General features: G+C 34.9%; 1 protein-coding gene across 1 annotated transcript in view; it reads right to left on the bottom strand.

The window, feature by feature from the left end:
* The window catches only part of SCN7A (sodium channel, voltage-gated, type VII, alpha subunit), an 80,548-nt gene that overhangs the window by 43,016 nt on the left and 21,223 nt on the right, over positions 1-16,309 (bottom strand). Inside the window, exons 3-9 of the mRNA XM_010858940.1 lie at positions 15,521-15,633; positions 15,087-15,176; positions 13,924-14,052; positions 12,088-12,179; positions 6,713-6,919; positions 6,239-6,308; positions 3,374-3,515 (exon numbers count right to left, since the gene is read on the bottom strand). Of these exons, the coding sequence (XP_010857242.1) occupies positions 3,374-3,515; positions 6,239-6,308; positions 6,713-6,919; positions 12,088-12,179; positions 13,924-14,052; positions 15,087-15,176; positions 15,521-15,633 (843 nt within the window). The remainder of the gene's footprint in view (positions 1-3,373; positions 3,516-6,238; positions 6,309-6,712; positions 6,920-12,087; positions 12,180-13,923; positions 14,053-15,086; positions 15,177-15,520; positions 15,634-16,309) is intronic.

Below are 16,309 nucleotides of genomic sequence, written 5' to 3'. Positions count from 1 at the left end.
CATTTATGGATAGAAAAATACGAAGTAGTAGATTCCTAAACCGAGCATCGACTGGCTTTTATTTCAAAATAATTACCTAAGATATATCAGAAAATTTAAAAATTTGTAAGTAGATATTACAAATCCAAAATATAGTCCACTGATCTATCCTCACTGATTACAAGTAGATGAACAAATATCAGGAAAACATATGGATATGGAAATAGTTTTCATTTTTAAGCGTTCATTTGAATCAATAGACAAGTATTACTTACAGAAAATATTGTGTTGATATGAGCTAAGAATGTTTACAAATTAACAGGAAGTTCTAACATTTAATCAGAAATAATTTCTTATTAATCTATAGTATGTTTTCCTTTAACAGTATTTTTAATAAACTCTATTATCCAAGTGAGTAAGCTATTTAGGATTTGGTTAAATATTTCCCCCACTAAATAACTGTTATCAACAATACATTTAGAAGTCAGTATTAGATATCATGAGTATTGTAGGATATACACATTAATAAATACTTTATGTTCATTATTTCCTTAATTCTAAATACTTTATGTTTATTATTTCCTTAATTCTATGCAAAATATTTACATTGTATTTACCATGTAAAAAGGAGATGAAATTAGATAAAGATCTCACAGCTGTGGGGAAATACCTGAATCCAAAATTTTTGCTCTTTCCACTAAATGAAGCTGATGGAGAATAAAAGCATACAATCTTGTAAGAATGAAAAAGGGTGCAAATTCAAGTTTTATTGTATTTTAGCAGAAAACAGGGGTTAATTATAGCCTGTTTACCATATATTTTTATGAAAATCAAATGAAACAATGTATGAGAAGATCTTAGATCATGGCAAGTATGTGATAAATGTCAACTATGGTTGAATATAACTCTACTCCATGAGGACTACGGAGAAGGCAATGGCACCCCACTCTAGTACTCTTGCCTGGAAAATCCCATGGAAGGAGGAGCCTGGTAGGCTGCAGTCCATGGAGTCGATAAGAGTCGGACACGACCGAGTGACTTCACTTTCACTTTTCACTTTCATGCATTGGAGAAGGAAATGGCAACCCACTCCAGTGTTCTTGCCTGGAGAATCCCAGGGATAGTGGAGCCTGGTGGGCTGCCATCTACGGGGTCCCACAGAGTCGGACACGACTGAAGCGACTTAGCAGCAGCAGCAGCATGAGGACTGACAACCTGCTTTGTTCATTTCTGTACCAATGCTACATCAGAGTACTTGAATTAAATAATGCTTGTTTAATGAATGGGGAATGATATTCTCCAAAACACAAGCTGTACTCCTTGGGAATAACTATTGAATTTACCTAGTCATAGTCGGTTCAATAGAGCAGTGCTGAGTAAAAAATTCAGTCCAAATCAAAGCAAACCTTATCTATACTAGTCAATAAAATCCTAGAGTGCAATAATGATAAAAGTCTTGAAAGACTCCAGAATCAGGGCACTCCCAGACTGATTTCTCATTTCCCTGCTGTGTGATGATATTTCTTTTAAACCGTTGCTAACAAGTAAATTAACTTATACACTTTGAAAGCTGTAAATAAAAGGCAAGACATTCACTATTATATAAAGTAAACAATTCATAAATATTCCCTTAAATTTTTTGTTTATTAAAATTTTATTAAGCATTTCTATATGTTAGATGCTGAGAATACAAAAATTAAAATCAGACTTCTTAGGTCGTTTATCTCCTAGTGGGCAGAAATGCTGAACAAGCAAATATGAATGCAGAGACTATATCTTAAAGGGAGCTATGGACCATGCATTTGGACACTGAACTTCATCCTACAGACATTTGGAAATCACTGGAGGATTTTGAAGAGGATAACATGGTAAGATTATTTCAGAAATAAGAAGTTCCTAGTGTTGTGGAGGAGGCATGATATTTGTCAAAAAGTTTGACAAATAACAATATACTACTCTTCCAAAATTAGAAAAATATAGTTTGCATAAAGAAAACAATCACTTGTAATATTTTAAGTACTTCTACTAGAAATATAATTTTCCTACAAGCATGTTTGGTTTACTTGATTTTCATTTAATAATATATTATGAATCTTTGTGCTAAAAATATATTACATTATTCTTATCATTATTAATGGCCTGTAAACACACACATATGCACATACACACCATAATTTATCTATTCAATCATAAAAAGTACAGTACATGTGTGTTTAAAAGAGTATTCTTCAACTGCACATACTTTTAAAATAATTATTTTATCTAATATCTTTTGATATTAACTATGCTGCTGAAAAACACTGCATATTCCACTTTTATTTTCTTAAAAGAAAAGCTGAATCTACATTTTTAATGAGTATATATTATATCCTTCTGAGAAACTATGGCACACAAATCATCAGTTATGAAAGGAGACTCAGAATTTTTATTTAAAGTCTCATAACAGTAAGCTTTCTGTTACTATAACTGGAGCATGACTGACTATTAAAGGAGGATGAGAAGAAACAGAAGAATTAAAAAGTAATAGTACATTGTAGGCATGAATAATCTTTAGTTTCAGCATGTGAATTCTTGGTTGCAATACATGGGGTTCCTTGACCAGGGATCAAATTCACTCCCCCTGAATTGGGAGCTCAGAGTCTTAGCCACTGGACCATCAGGGAAGTCCCAACAATTTCTTAACAGATGGTAATATCATAGGTTCAAATTTTTTGTCTGGAGAATTAGCACCTAGAAATGCTCTCTGCTGCTGCTGCTGCTAAGTCGCTTCAGTCGTGTCTGACTCTGTGTGACCCCATAGACGGCAGCCCACCAGGCTCCCCCATCCCTGGGATTCTCCAGGCAAGAACACTGGAGTGGGTTGCCATTTCCTTCTCCAATTCGTGAAAGTGAAAAATGAAAGTGAAGTCACTCAGTTATGTCCGACTCTTCGCAACACCATGGACTGCAGCCTACCAGGCTCCTCTGTCCATGGGATTTTCCAGGCAAGAGTACTGGAGTGGGGTGCCATTGCCTTCTCCGAATGCTCTCTAGTTAATGTCAAATATATAAGACCACAGAGTAGTACAGTGATCTCTGGTAGATACGTGTGTTTTAACTTTGGGGAAGTTATCTGCCTGCTTTGATCTTAGGGTCTTCATGTAAAAGCATATGCACATATTTATATCCTGACTTTGTAGGATTGTTTCAAAGATTAAATAAGATACCAATACATAAGAACACTGACGTGGGCTCAGTGTTTACATACAGTTTGACATTGAATAATTCTATTTCCTTCTGGCCTCAAATTCTTCTCCACACAAAAATTTAATAAAGTACATTACATTTGATCATTATTTTAGAAAGGAGGAGCATGGCATCATCCTTACGTGCAGTGCAGATTCTGTGTTCTTACCTGGTGATAAAGTGCTTCAGGGTAATCCTGCGTCATTAACCGAAATAGAGCTAATAAGGCCCAGCCAAAGCTGTCAAAATTTGTGTAGCCACCATCAGGATTTACACCAGCTTTTACACACACATATCCTTCAGGACACTGACTAATTGAGATAAAGAAAAGAAAAACTGCTTACTCTTAGGTGACTTTCAGATCAAGGTTAAATCACAAATACAGAATATCTACCCATGAATAATAAAGGGCCCCCTCTTTCACGGGGCGTGGTTTTCTCCCAAACAATTTCCAGTGAAAAAAAGTTGCATATGAGTTAGATTTTCAGCTGATATAAGTGAACAGCATTAGTTAAGCTAAAAGACAACAGGGCCTCACAAATGGTTTTTGCCAAGTCTTTGTTAAAGATTTCTTTACGACCCAAAATCAAAGTGAAAGTATAACTGGTGGAAAATGACACTGATAAAAATAAAACTGCAGTAGTTGAGGGTTTAATTTTTAAATGATCTCACCTCAAACCCTTAGAAACCATTATTTAAAGAGTGAGAAAACATTGTTTATCAATAATTTATAAGCAGCTAACGGCACTTTGGTAGAAAGATCAGATTAAATATTTATTGCATTTCCTTTCATGGAGTCTTCATAATTTTACCTACTGGGGTTTGGTTCTTGTTGTCCATTATGAAAGTAGTGGCCCAATAAATCATGCTTCCTCCCTCATCACCTCTCTGTAGTTCCCTCCCACATTATTGGAGCTTTGGCCATGAGACTTGCTTTACATATATGTTAATGGCTAACAAATGTGATACAAACAGAGGTTTAAAAAGTACTTTTGTGTTGAGACTTGCTAATTGCTGACCTATAGAATCTGAACTGATGAATTTTTGTTCTTGTCTTAAAACACTAGTTTTTGGGATAGTTTATCATACGGCAAAGTATAATGGCTGCAGGTGAAACACTGACTTTCTCTTAAGGCCTTGATTTACTATATCATTGTCATTCTGACTATCCATGACTTGGTATCTTGAACATGCATGTCACGTCAAATCTAGTTTGGAATGTCCACAGAAAGGTTTAGCTCGAGTGGGATGGGGCAGATACAATGAGATGGATTCACAATCTGGGCTTGAAAATAGAATGGGAACCCAGCAGTAATGAGGTAAAAAGGTTGAATAAGCAATAAAATGTCCAAATCACCTTGTACATGTTGTCGCTTCAGTTGTGTCCGACCATTTGTGACCCTATGGACTACAGCCTGCCAGGCTCCTCTCTCCATGGGATTCTCCAGGCAAGAATACTGGAGCAACTTGCCATTTCCTACTCCAGTGGATCTTCCCGACTCAGGGATTGAACAGAGTTCTAATTGGCAGGTGAGCTCTTTACCACCAGTGCCACCTGAGAGGCTCCCCCGTGTGTGTGTGTGTGTGTGTGTGTGAGTCACTCAGTCGTGTCCCGTCAAATGTAGCCTACCAACTTTTCTGTCCATCGGATTCTTTGGGCAAGAATACTGGAATGTATTGCCATGCCCTCCTCCAGGGATCGAACCCAGGGATCGAAATCCTGAAAGAGCGTCGGGTGGACTCTTTATCATCTCAGCCACAAGGAAAGCCTCTGGAAAGCCCCCTAAAGCACCTTAATGCAACTAAACTACATAACTCATTCTCCTGCCTCCATGTGCTTTTTCCCTATCTCGGGCCCAGAGTCTCTAAGAACTGAGTTTCAGATGGGTGCCAAGTCATTCCAGCTGAGGAAAGTAACACAAAGAATTAAGCCATTGTACCGCTGAGAAGCACTCTGTTTCAACTTTATCTCTTCATTCGAAATTATCAGAAAATAAGTTTTTTCAATAGTCATGTATGGATGTGAGAGTTGGACCATAGACAAGGCTGAGCACCAGAGAATTGATGCTTTTGAACTGTGGTGTTGGAGAAGACTCTTGAGAGTCCCTTGGACTGCCAGGAAATCCAATCAATCCATCCTAAAGGAAATCAGTCCTGAATATTCATTGGGAGGACTCATGCTGAAGCTGAAACTCCAATACTTTGGCCACCTGATGTGAAGAACTGACTCATTAGAAAAGACCCTGATGCTGGGAAAGATTGAAGGCAGGGGGAAAGGGGGACAACAGATGATTGAATGGCGACAACAGATGATTGAAAAGCTCCAGAAGTTGGTGATGGACAGGGAAGCCTGGCATGCTGCAGTCCATGGGGTTGCAAAGAGTCAGATATGACTGAGTGACTGAACTGAACTGAACTGAAGACTTGAGAGTTCTGTCATCTCACTGAAGAATTATTTTAAGTCCTATTGTTGTTTAGTCACTAAGTCATTTCTGACTCTTTTGAGACTCCATGTAGCCCACTAGGCTCCTCTGTTCATGGGATTTCCCAGGCAACAATACTGGAGAGGGTTGCCATTTCCTCCTTCCCGACCCAGGGATCAAGCCAGCATCTCCTGCACTGGCAAGTGGATTCTTTACCACTAAGCCACCGGGTTCCCATAAACTGTCATAATTCCAAGAATTGGTCTCAAGGAAATTGAAACCAACCAACCCTGGATCTGAAGATTAATCATACTTAAAACAATCAACATGATGCTGGTCAGACCATGGATGACTGACTTCAAGATGACTGTCAGAGCTGACTGTGCTGTTTCTGCATGTAGCTCCCTCCCTCTTGCTCCCTGATTGTCGGGGCAGATGGAGAGTCAGCCTTTGAACAAGAGTCTACCCTCCAGTCAGTTGCTAGCATCTAAAATAAAACAAACTTTCCTTTTCACTAAATGGCCTCTTATTGGCTTTTGAGCAGTTAAGGGCCCGACTCCACTCTCCATTACAATACAGATTTGATAGAAGAAAACATTAATACTACTTACCTAGCATCTGATCTGTTGCCACAAAGAAGAGCATATCTTTCTCCTTCCAAATAATAAAAGTTTTCTGTTTCTGGAAAAATAGGAAAGACATGAAATTTTGTATCTAGTTTTGAGTGAACAGCATATCTAAAACCCAATTACATCTGTACAGATGAACATCCTTCTCTACAGTAAGAAGGAAGGAGTTTGTAGCCTACCATTTTCTCTCAATCTAGGAGGCTTTGGTCATATTTATTTATTTTTGAAATGATAAAACTTGTGAGTTTTAGCAATTCCAAACTTAGGTTTCCCTGACATAACTGTCTGAAGACTTGGAACTTTATCATCCTGATAAAGGAAACCAATTCAAATTAGCACTTGGGCATAGTTAGGTATTTACATGAAGATTGTTCTGAAGTTGAATTTGTTCTGAAATTGAAGGTTCAACATTTCTGTGAAGAATGCTTTTTGATATAGATGGCAAGGGATTCTTACCTCGAATATAATATGGGTTTCCAGTTCTATTATTCAGCATGTCAGTTTCATTTTCTTGGGGCCATCGCAAACATTTATGCTTCAGATTGCCCATGAAGAGCCCCATCCCAATTAGAGAAAATACACTCAGAAAAAAGAGAGTTAGGATAATGACCACAGTGAGTTTCTTCAAACAATGGATGAGTATGGCTACAAAAGACTTCAGTCCTGAAAAGACAAAGGTTTGTTTTTGGTAAAATAAAATACCTTAGTAAAGCAGCATTAGCAAACTTCTCTCATGGCGAATGCAGATGCCATTGAAATTTATAGCTTTGTGTTTTATAATTTCATTTATCATTACCTAGATCTGATAAATAAAACAAATAACATGCTAAACTTTGAGATTTCTGTATTATTGCTAATCTATTACATCTGGCAATAAGTCAGACATACTTTAGTACTCTTACTTATTTGTTTGTTTCTTTTTACTACATAAAGAACAGGCCTCCTCTCTTGGTTACTATTTTTCGTACTAATCACCATTATTTATAAGCACAGGTAAAGGCATTGAGTTACAAATCAATATCGGTTGCAAATGTTGTTGAAAAAAAGAAATAGTTTGAAATAGCAGTATTCTATACATTTTTATTATCTTTTGATGAACTCAATCTTTGAAGCTCATTAAATAAAACATTAAAAATTTTATGAATAGAAATGGAATAACATACAACTGTGATTATATATCACTGTATTTATACCAGAATACTTTTTAATTAAGAATTCAACTTCAATGTTAGTTTTATTTAAGGACACTCATTTTTTTAACCATTAAATAATACATGCTCAATTCTGAAAATATAGAAATCAAGAAAAAACAACAAACACCCTATAACTACACTTCATAGATAAAACTACCATAACTCTTCTTTCCTCCAATAATGGATGAAAATAAACCAACTCCATAATGTTGAGCAAGTTATCAACAGTTTAATGTTTCTGTTTAATTATTTTTAAGGGAGTTTAAATATACTTATTTCATACATCATTGTGAGAATTGAAAATCTATTTTTTAAAAAATGACACCCTCAAATGATTAGATTTCTTGAGTGTAACAGAAAAGTTATTAGAAAAGAGTGTCCTCAAATAAAACTAACTTTAAAATACTTGGATGTGATCTCAAAAACAACAGAATTATCTCTATTTTGTTTCCAAGGCAAACCATTCAATATCACAGTAATCCAAGTCTATGCCACAACCACTAAAGTTGAAGAAGCTGAAGTTGAATGGTTTTATGATGACCTAGAAGACCATCTAGAACTAACACCAAAAATAGATGTCCTTTTCATCATAGGGGACTGGAAAGCAAAAGTAGGAAATCAAGAGAAACCTGGAGTAACAGGCAAGTTTGACCTTGGAGTACAAAACGAAGAAAGGCAAAGGCTAACAGAGTTTTGCCAAGAGAACACACTGGTCATAGCAAACACCCTCTTCCAACAACACATGAGACGACTCCACACATGGACATCACCGAAATCAGATTGATTATATTCTTCACGGCCGAAGATGGAGACTATACAGTCAGCTAACAGACTGGTTCCAAATTGGGAAAGGAGTACGTCCAGGCCGTATAGTGTCACCCTGCTTATATAACTTATATGCAGAGTACATCATGCAAAATGTTGGGCTGGATGAAGCACAAGCTGGAATCAAGATTGCTGAGAGAAATATCAATAACCTCTGATAGCAGCAGATAGCACCCTTACGGCAGAAAGTGAAAATAAACTAAAGAGTCTCTTCATAAAAGTGAAAGAGGAGAGTGGAAAAACTGGCTTAAAACCCAACACACAAAAAACTAAGATCATGGCATCTAGTCCCATCACTTCATAGCAAATAGATGAGGAAACAAGGGAAACAGTGACAGACTTTATTTTTGGGGGCTCCAAAATCACTGCAGATGCTGACTGTAGCCATGAAATTAAAAGATGCTTGCTCCTTGGAAGAAAAGCTATGACCAACCTAGACAGCATATTAAAAAGCAGAGACGTTACTTAGCCCACAAAGGTTTGTCTAGTCAAAGCTATGCTTTTTCCAGTAGTTATGTATGGATGTGAGAGTTGGACCATAAAGAAGGCTGAGAGTAGAAGAATTGATGCTTTTCAACTGTGGTGTTGGAGAAGACTCTTGAGAGTCCCTTGGACTGCAAGGAGATCAAACTAGTCAATCCTAAAGAAAATCAGTCCTGAATATTCATTGGAAGGACTGATGCTGAAGCTGAACCTTCAATACTTTGGACATGTGATGCAAATAACTGATTCACTGGAAAGGACCCTGATGCTGGGAAAGACTGAAGGCAGGAGGAGAAAGGGACAACAGAGGATGAGATGGTTGGATGGCATCACGGACTCGATGGACAGGAGTTTGAGCAAGCTCTGGGAGTAGGTAATGGCCAGCGAAGCCTGGCATATTACAGTCCATTGATCACAAAGAGTCAGACATGACTGAGTTACTGAACTGCCTGAAAGTTACTCCTGTGATTAAAGAAATGTGATATCTAGAATAAACGTATAATTTTAATTGCTATCATCCTGAAATACATATTTACAGCTACTTTTGCCACTTATTATAACAATTATACTATGAATTGTTTTGCTATATGCAAGTCTTTTAAAAGTATTACTTTAAAAATGGAATTTCTGTGTCATGGTATATGAGATATTTAAGTATTAATTCATATATTCATAATTTTAAAGAAATTTTGAACCAATGCATAAACCAAAGACTATAAATATATAGTCTTTATATATTATATAAATATATATAAACCAAAGACTATAAATATATGCCTTTACTAAAGGTAGGACATTTTTAAAAATATCACTGCCAACTTATTAGAAGAAAAATGGGATATTTTAATTTGATATTATTGCCGTGATCACCATAAAAATCTTTTAAAATATGTGTATTTGAACTGTGTATTTTTTATTTGGTCACTGTCATGAGTCCTGTGTATATTTTGTACTGAAAAGAATTTTCACACTGTTTTATTGAAATTATCTTTAGGAATGGAAATTCTTAAATATAAGTAAGAAGGTATGTGTGCATATAAACATAAACTCATGCAAATATTTTATCTATAATAGTGATATTATAGAATATATATAAATTAAAATATACTTATACATGTATAAATACAAAATATTGTTATTAATATTGCTATGACATAAATATATTCTATACAGAATATATAAAATCAAGCTTCTTATGGAGCTTTAATTTTAGTGTCAATTTTTTTTTTTTAGTGTCAATATTTTAATCGATGATAAAAAGAAGTCACCATCACACTTTATAGACTCAAATTTATTAATAATTTTCATTGCTATCTTCCATTCACTGCTACCTACCATTCAAAGCTCTGAACCATATGTCAATTTTGATTTTGATTTCCTGGTATAACTTTTTCCTTCTTTTTACTTTTAAACTTTCATTTTGTTTTAGTTTAGTGTATCTTTTGTGGATTCTAACTTATGTCTGGTTTAATTTTAAAGTCTATATGTTTCTTTCATTAATTAATGTTTAATTTGGCTCTGCTTGGTCTTTGTTTCTGCACACGGGTTTTCTCTAGTTATGGCGAGCAGGGGCTACTCTCCAGTTGCGGTGCATGGGCTTAGTTGCCCGGTGCCGTCTAGGAGCCTCCTGGGCCAGGGATGGAACCAGTGTCCCCTGCCTTGGCAGGCAGATTGTCAACCAGCACTTGGACCCCAAAGAAGCTCAAGTCTCTACATCTTGACAGACAATTTTAACTCAGTTATACTCACTTTACTCACTTTTATAAACTGGCTTACACTTTATGCCTTAGAGTACATTTTTAAGAGGAAAAGGATTATTTTCATTCTCTTGAATAGTGTGTTTTCCTTTCTTCCTTGTTTTCATACACATTTGTATAACCAGTATGTGCCTTGGTCGTTTTCTCCTTTGAAAAAAAAAGAGCAATTCATACCAGCCTGTATGCTCCCAATTCTAGTTACTATATTCTACTTGGATTTACCTGAATTCCTCTATAATCTTTACCTCTAATTCTAAGATGAAGATGAAGAAGATACAACTTACGTTCCAGTAATTTGTGGAGAGTAGTAAAAGAACTAAGACTGTGGAAATTCCTGCAAGGACATTTCTCATTGCTGGTTTCTTCACTGTGCTTGGTGAAACTACCATGCCACAGACCATTTTTATCAAACAGGTTTATTGAGATATAATTTATAAACCATACAATTCACCTGTTTAATGTGTACTATTCAATGTTTCAGTATATCCACAACTGAAGTGAAGTCGCTCAGTCATGTCTGACTCTTTGCGACCCCATGGACTGTAGCCTACCAGGCTCCTCTGTCCATGTGATTTTCCAGGCAAGCATACTGGAGTGGGTTGCCATTTCCTTCTCCAGCCTATCTTTCCGACCCAGGGACTGAACCTGGGTCTCCCACATTGTAGGCAAACGCTTTACTGTCTGAGCCACCAGGGAAGTCATATCCACAAGGTTAGGCATCTATTATCACATTTCCCCAATGTTTTTGCTGTTTTGCCCAGCCTGGACTCCAAGTACAGAGTATGCATTTATCTGGCCTTCTTCATATGTTCCAGTGGACGAACGTTGCTTGCAGATCTTATTTTTGGTGTTATCACACTACTTCGTGGGTTTATTCATTCAATTATTTGATAAAACCTCTGACTCATAACAGCCCAAAAAAAAAAAAACTCTGAGTGAAGTTTCCTATCTTATTGTTTTTATTCATTCTGAACAACAAATCAGAAGGTATTAGTAGGCTTCCCCAAGACACATTCAGTAATGGGATGTGTAAATTATTCCTCTGCATCTTCCATCAATGTGGTCATGGCTGTACATTATTTAACAGAACCTTCTTGAATGTTGTGGCATGTGGAATACGTCCTATCCAAGCACTGAGAGTAAAAGGGTACTTATTTTATACAACTTTGTTCATTTCAACTGGCTCTTAGATTCAATGAGGAAAAGAAGAGGATGGATTAGATAACTGTCTGGACTGCTAATTCATTCAGAAGTCTAAGGACAATTTTAGTATTTCATATTTAAGACATAAAATTAAAGAAACAGGAAAAAATAAGGAAGTAACTTATTTTGATTGAGTTCTACATTTTGTTATCATAAGCATTGAAATCACTTCAAATAAGTAACAAATGTATTTTTTTCCTTTCCATTCCAGGAGTGACAAATAAATTTGATATTTGATCTTATATTCATTTATTTCAAAGATGAAATGTTGTTTAACAACATTTCTCTAAGCAATGGCAAGGCCGTTCAAACGAATACATGGAAGTACATGAAACAAAATGAAGACAAAGAACTTGATACTTTTTCTTACCTTGGTTTAAAGGAATAATTTTCAAAATTCTCAAATTTCTCATAATTCTACATACTGAAATGAAATTTAGAGGTGAATATCTTGAAATATGCCTGTGGAATTAAATTAAAGTCGTTTATAAATCATATTGAGTTTATGTTACTGACATTTGGCTTTTTATAATATTTGAAGCTTGTTTCTAAAACCAGATATGCAAATATTCACTCGCTTTCATTATTGCATTTTGCAAACAGGTTTATTATTGATTGGAAGGCAAAGATTTCTACAGTGCAAGGTAATCAAGTAAACATTAATCTACAAATTATGAGAGTTTATAAAAGCTTGACACTTTAAGTGGTCAAAATTTCTTCAAATACTCTATATTATGTTCATATTTTGCAATCTTATTGGTTTGAAAATATAGTTAAAATAAGAAAATACATAGCTTTTGAAAGGAATAAGATTTATTTTAAGTATTTAAACTCCTGGTGCTGATAATGATGGTGATGACGATGACAGTGGTGACGGTGATGGTCGTAGAAGTCAAATGTATGTTGGTTAAGGACACAGTCTCTAGAGCCAGACTGCTGGTAGAGAAATATAGACTCTACTATTTACTAGTTGTGTGATATGAAAAAATTACTTAACCTATTTTGCCTCAGTTTCCTCAAATGTAAAAAGTAAGGGTACTTTCTAATTCTGAGGATTTGGGGGAGATTAAATTAGTTAATCAATGTATGCTGCTGCTGCTGCTAATTCACGTCAGTCGTGTCCGACTCTGTGCGACCCCATAGACGGCAGCCCACCAGGCTCCCCCGTCCCTGGGATCCTCCAGGCAAGAACACTGGAGTGGGTTGCCATTTCCTTCTCCAATGCATGAAAGGGAAAAGTGAAAGTGAAGTCGCTCAGTCGTGTCCGACTCCTAGCGATCCCATGGACTGCAGCCCACCAGGCTCCTCCGTCCATGGGATTTTCCAGGCAAGAGTACTGGAGTGGGGTGCCATTGCCTTCTCCTAATCAATGTATAGTTCATAGCAAAGCATCTTCACATACTGAGAGCCCTTAGTTGCGTTAGCCAAATTTTAGCTAATAGCAATGGCAAGAAGAGAAATAATACTAGTGACTTCAGAAGTACTGATAATAATTTCAATGATATTAGATACTATTTTTTGACTGCTCACTACATGGAAGAAACTAATCTGTTCATTATAAAGGTTATTTCTTTTTTAAAAAAATTGACACTAACTCTACAAATAGAGTATTACTTTAAATTATGTTTAACAGGAATTTGATGCCTGTGACAATTTCTTTAGCCATAAAATAGAGTACATTAAATAGAAGGATTGAAAAAAATTAATACATGTGTAAATTATTAGAATTTAATGTATCATTCTAGAAAAATGTGCATGTATATAAAATATCTTATTCTGATAATTAGAATATTTCCTGTTCTTAAGCAATATAGATTAACAGAATCAAATATGTTGGAATCCTCTCCTAAGTCTCCAGGATATTTTCTGGTCACCGAACATAATCACCTCAAGTGCAAAAAATTCAACCTCTATTGTTTTTGCTTCAGGTAGAAAACAGAGATTATTATTCCTTTAATTTATTCCTCTATTGTTTTTGCTTCAGGTAGAAAACAGAGATTCCCATTCCTTTAATTTTCAATGCATAGTCAGGATTAGTTCAGTTGGAGCTGCCTAAGAGAACTCACTATGTCTATGACTTATGAATCGTTCTGTACTCATAGAATTTTACAGGCAGAAAATTCTGTCAACCTCAATGTTTCTTTATGAAAAGCATTTTCTTAGCAAGCAAATATTATGATGTTTGCAACTTAAAAGGAGTACTCACTCAAATAAAGTTACACTGAAATCAAGCCAGTTCCATGAATCACCAAAGAAATAAAAGGGTCCTGCCCAGATGCCTCTTGCAATGAGTTTTACAAGTATTTCAAATGTATAAATTCCAAGCAAAGTATTCCTGCAGAAAAAATTTCACATAATTTTCATATGACTTTTCATATTAAAAATGAAACCAATATTTCATAATTCTGAAATATATGTCTATGATAATTATTTGGCAATCAACCAACCAACCAACTAGACAACCATAGGATAGGGCTTTAGTTAGGGCTTCCTGAGTCTTAAAACATTAACCATGAGATTTGGCTATCAATTTTTTTTCAACAAATTTTAGCCCAGGGTTATGTTTATATATATTTAAGTAAAGAACAAACACAAAATATCAAATTTATCCCACATTGGGAGTCCAGCAATAAGTAACAAAATGTAGGCAAGTATGAAAGAACTTATTATCTACATATACAAAAATTTTTACAGTGAATCAGTATAATACATATTTACCTTCCAAAGTTAACTAATTTTAAGAATAGAAACCTTGAGGGGTGGCATCAAGAAGGTTTTCTTCTCTAGAAAACCTAATGGGCCTTTCCATTTTTGTATTCTAATGCAAGGTAAGCTACTCACACCCCCAAGGAAAGAGGAGTAGAACAGAAAGGAATAAAAAGATATCTTTCTAAAGAATAGACAGGAAAATTAGACAGGAAAATGTTATCTGAGTTTGAAACAAATTTGGTGTGGGACTGCAATAGTAAAGAAAATCTGAAGCACTGAAATATATCAATCATTAGAATAAAAATAAAGCCTCACTTACATGAAGCCACAGACATAAACACATATATAGCTAAAGGCTCAAGCATCTCTATCTTGTGAACCTAACATGCTGGGAAATAGAAGCATTTAAAATCCAATTAAGAGTAATGATGGGAAGAAAAACATTAAAATTGATTAACAACATGTGTATATATTTTATTCAGAAAATTTATCAATTGTGGAATATGTGTATTATATTATGTACAATGTATATTACATGTAAATTATAAATATTAATTTGTACCATGTCATAATATGTAGTATATAATGTACTATAACAATGTGTTAAATATAAAATATAATCATATATGCGATTATACACAATAAAATTATATAACTTACTGCAATGCTGGCCCCCATTTTGGCAAATCAGTCATGGACATATATATGCAGTCAGTCAGGACGCTGACCAAAATGAATAGTCGGAAAAAGGTAAGTTACAGTCAAGGAACAATAGTAATAAAAATAATGTTTAAAATACATTTCTATAATCTGTTTATATGTATGTACACACATGAGATCACACAGTTTCTTAAGTTTCAAAAATGTACTATTTATATTGAAAAGCAACGAGGATTAAGATTTGCTACCACTACTTGTGTGCACTAGAAAATATATTTTAAATGTATTTTCAAATATGGAACACACTGGATTTATAACCAAGATTTCAGTTTGACATAAAATGATATGTTAATTAAAAAGTTTACTGCAGCAATATTTGAATAGAATAGTTTCATTTGATGTTAGTACAGTTTAAAACCAACAGAAAAGGATATGGATGTACCAAAATCTTAATGGTTGCTCTTCTGATTGAATTGAAAGGAGACAATGTACACCAGGTAGCATTGAATCTGAATATTGTTCTCTTTTTATTTAATACTATGAAAGTCTATAAGAAGAAAAAATGAAAATCAAGTGAAATTAGAACTGAGAATTATGATCTTATCAATTATGCAACATTTTCCAATGACCATTTCAGTCATGAAGTCTAACATTTATACTTAAATTTTGATATCCATTCACAGATTAAATCAAATGGAAAGGTTTTTAAGCTAGTTTTATTCATATTTAGGCTTATCTACCACACATTTTTTGCCAGTGTTCTACCTAAGAAAACCATTTGCCACACACCAATCCTTATTTTTCCTGCAGAATTGATGTAATAGAAAGAAATCTATAGCTTGATGGCTCAAGAGTATCCACTTTAGCATACTAAAATTCAATAAATGTAAAATAAGTTAATTTTATTTTGAAGCAAATAAGGTATGAGACTGCAGTAGCAAAAGTGACCCACCCAATTCATGCAAACATTATCTTAGTCATCAGTAATTTTCTATGGTATGTAACCATGCTTGTATGTTATCATTGACATAAATATATTTAACACAAAAATTTATATAATGTAAAACTAATCTGTTGGTATACTGAAGTATTAACTGTCCAAAAAAAGAAAAATCAGAAATGTCTTAAAAAGCACTTATGTCAGTCTTATGGACTCTGTGGGAGAGGGAGAGGGTGGGAAGATTTGGGAGAATGGCAATGAAACATGTAAAATATCATGTAGG

This window comes from Bison bison, unplaced genomic scaffold (assembly GCF_000754665.1).
Source record: "Bison bison bison isolate TAMUID 2011002044 unplaced genomic scaffold, Bison_UMD1.0 scf7180017864452, whole genome shotgun sequence".
Lineage (NCBI taxonomy): Eukaryota > Metazoa > Chordata > Mammalia > Artiodactyla > Bovidae > Bison > Bison bison.
This window is presented reverse-complemented; position numbering and strand designations above follow the sequence as displayed.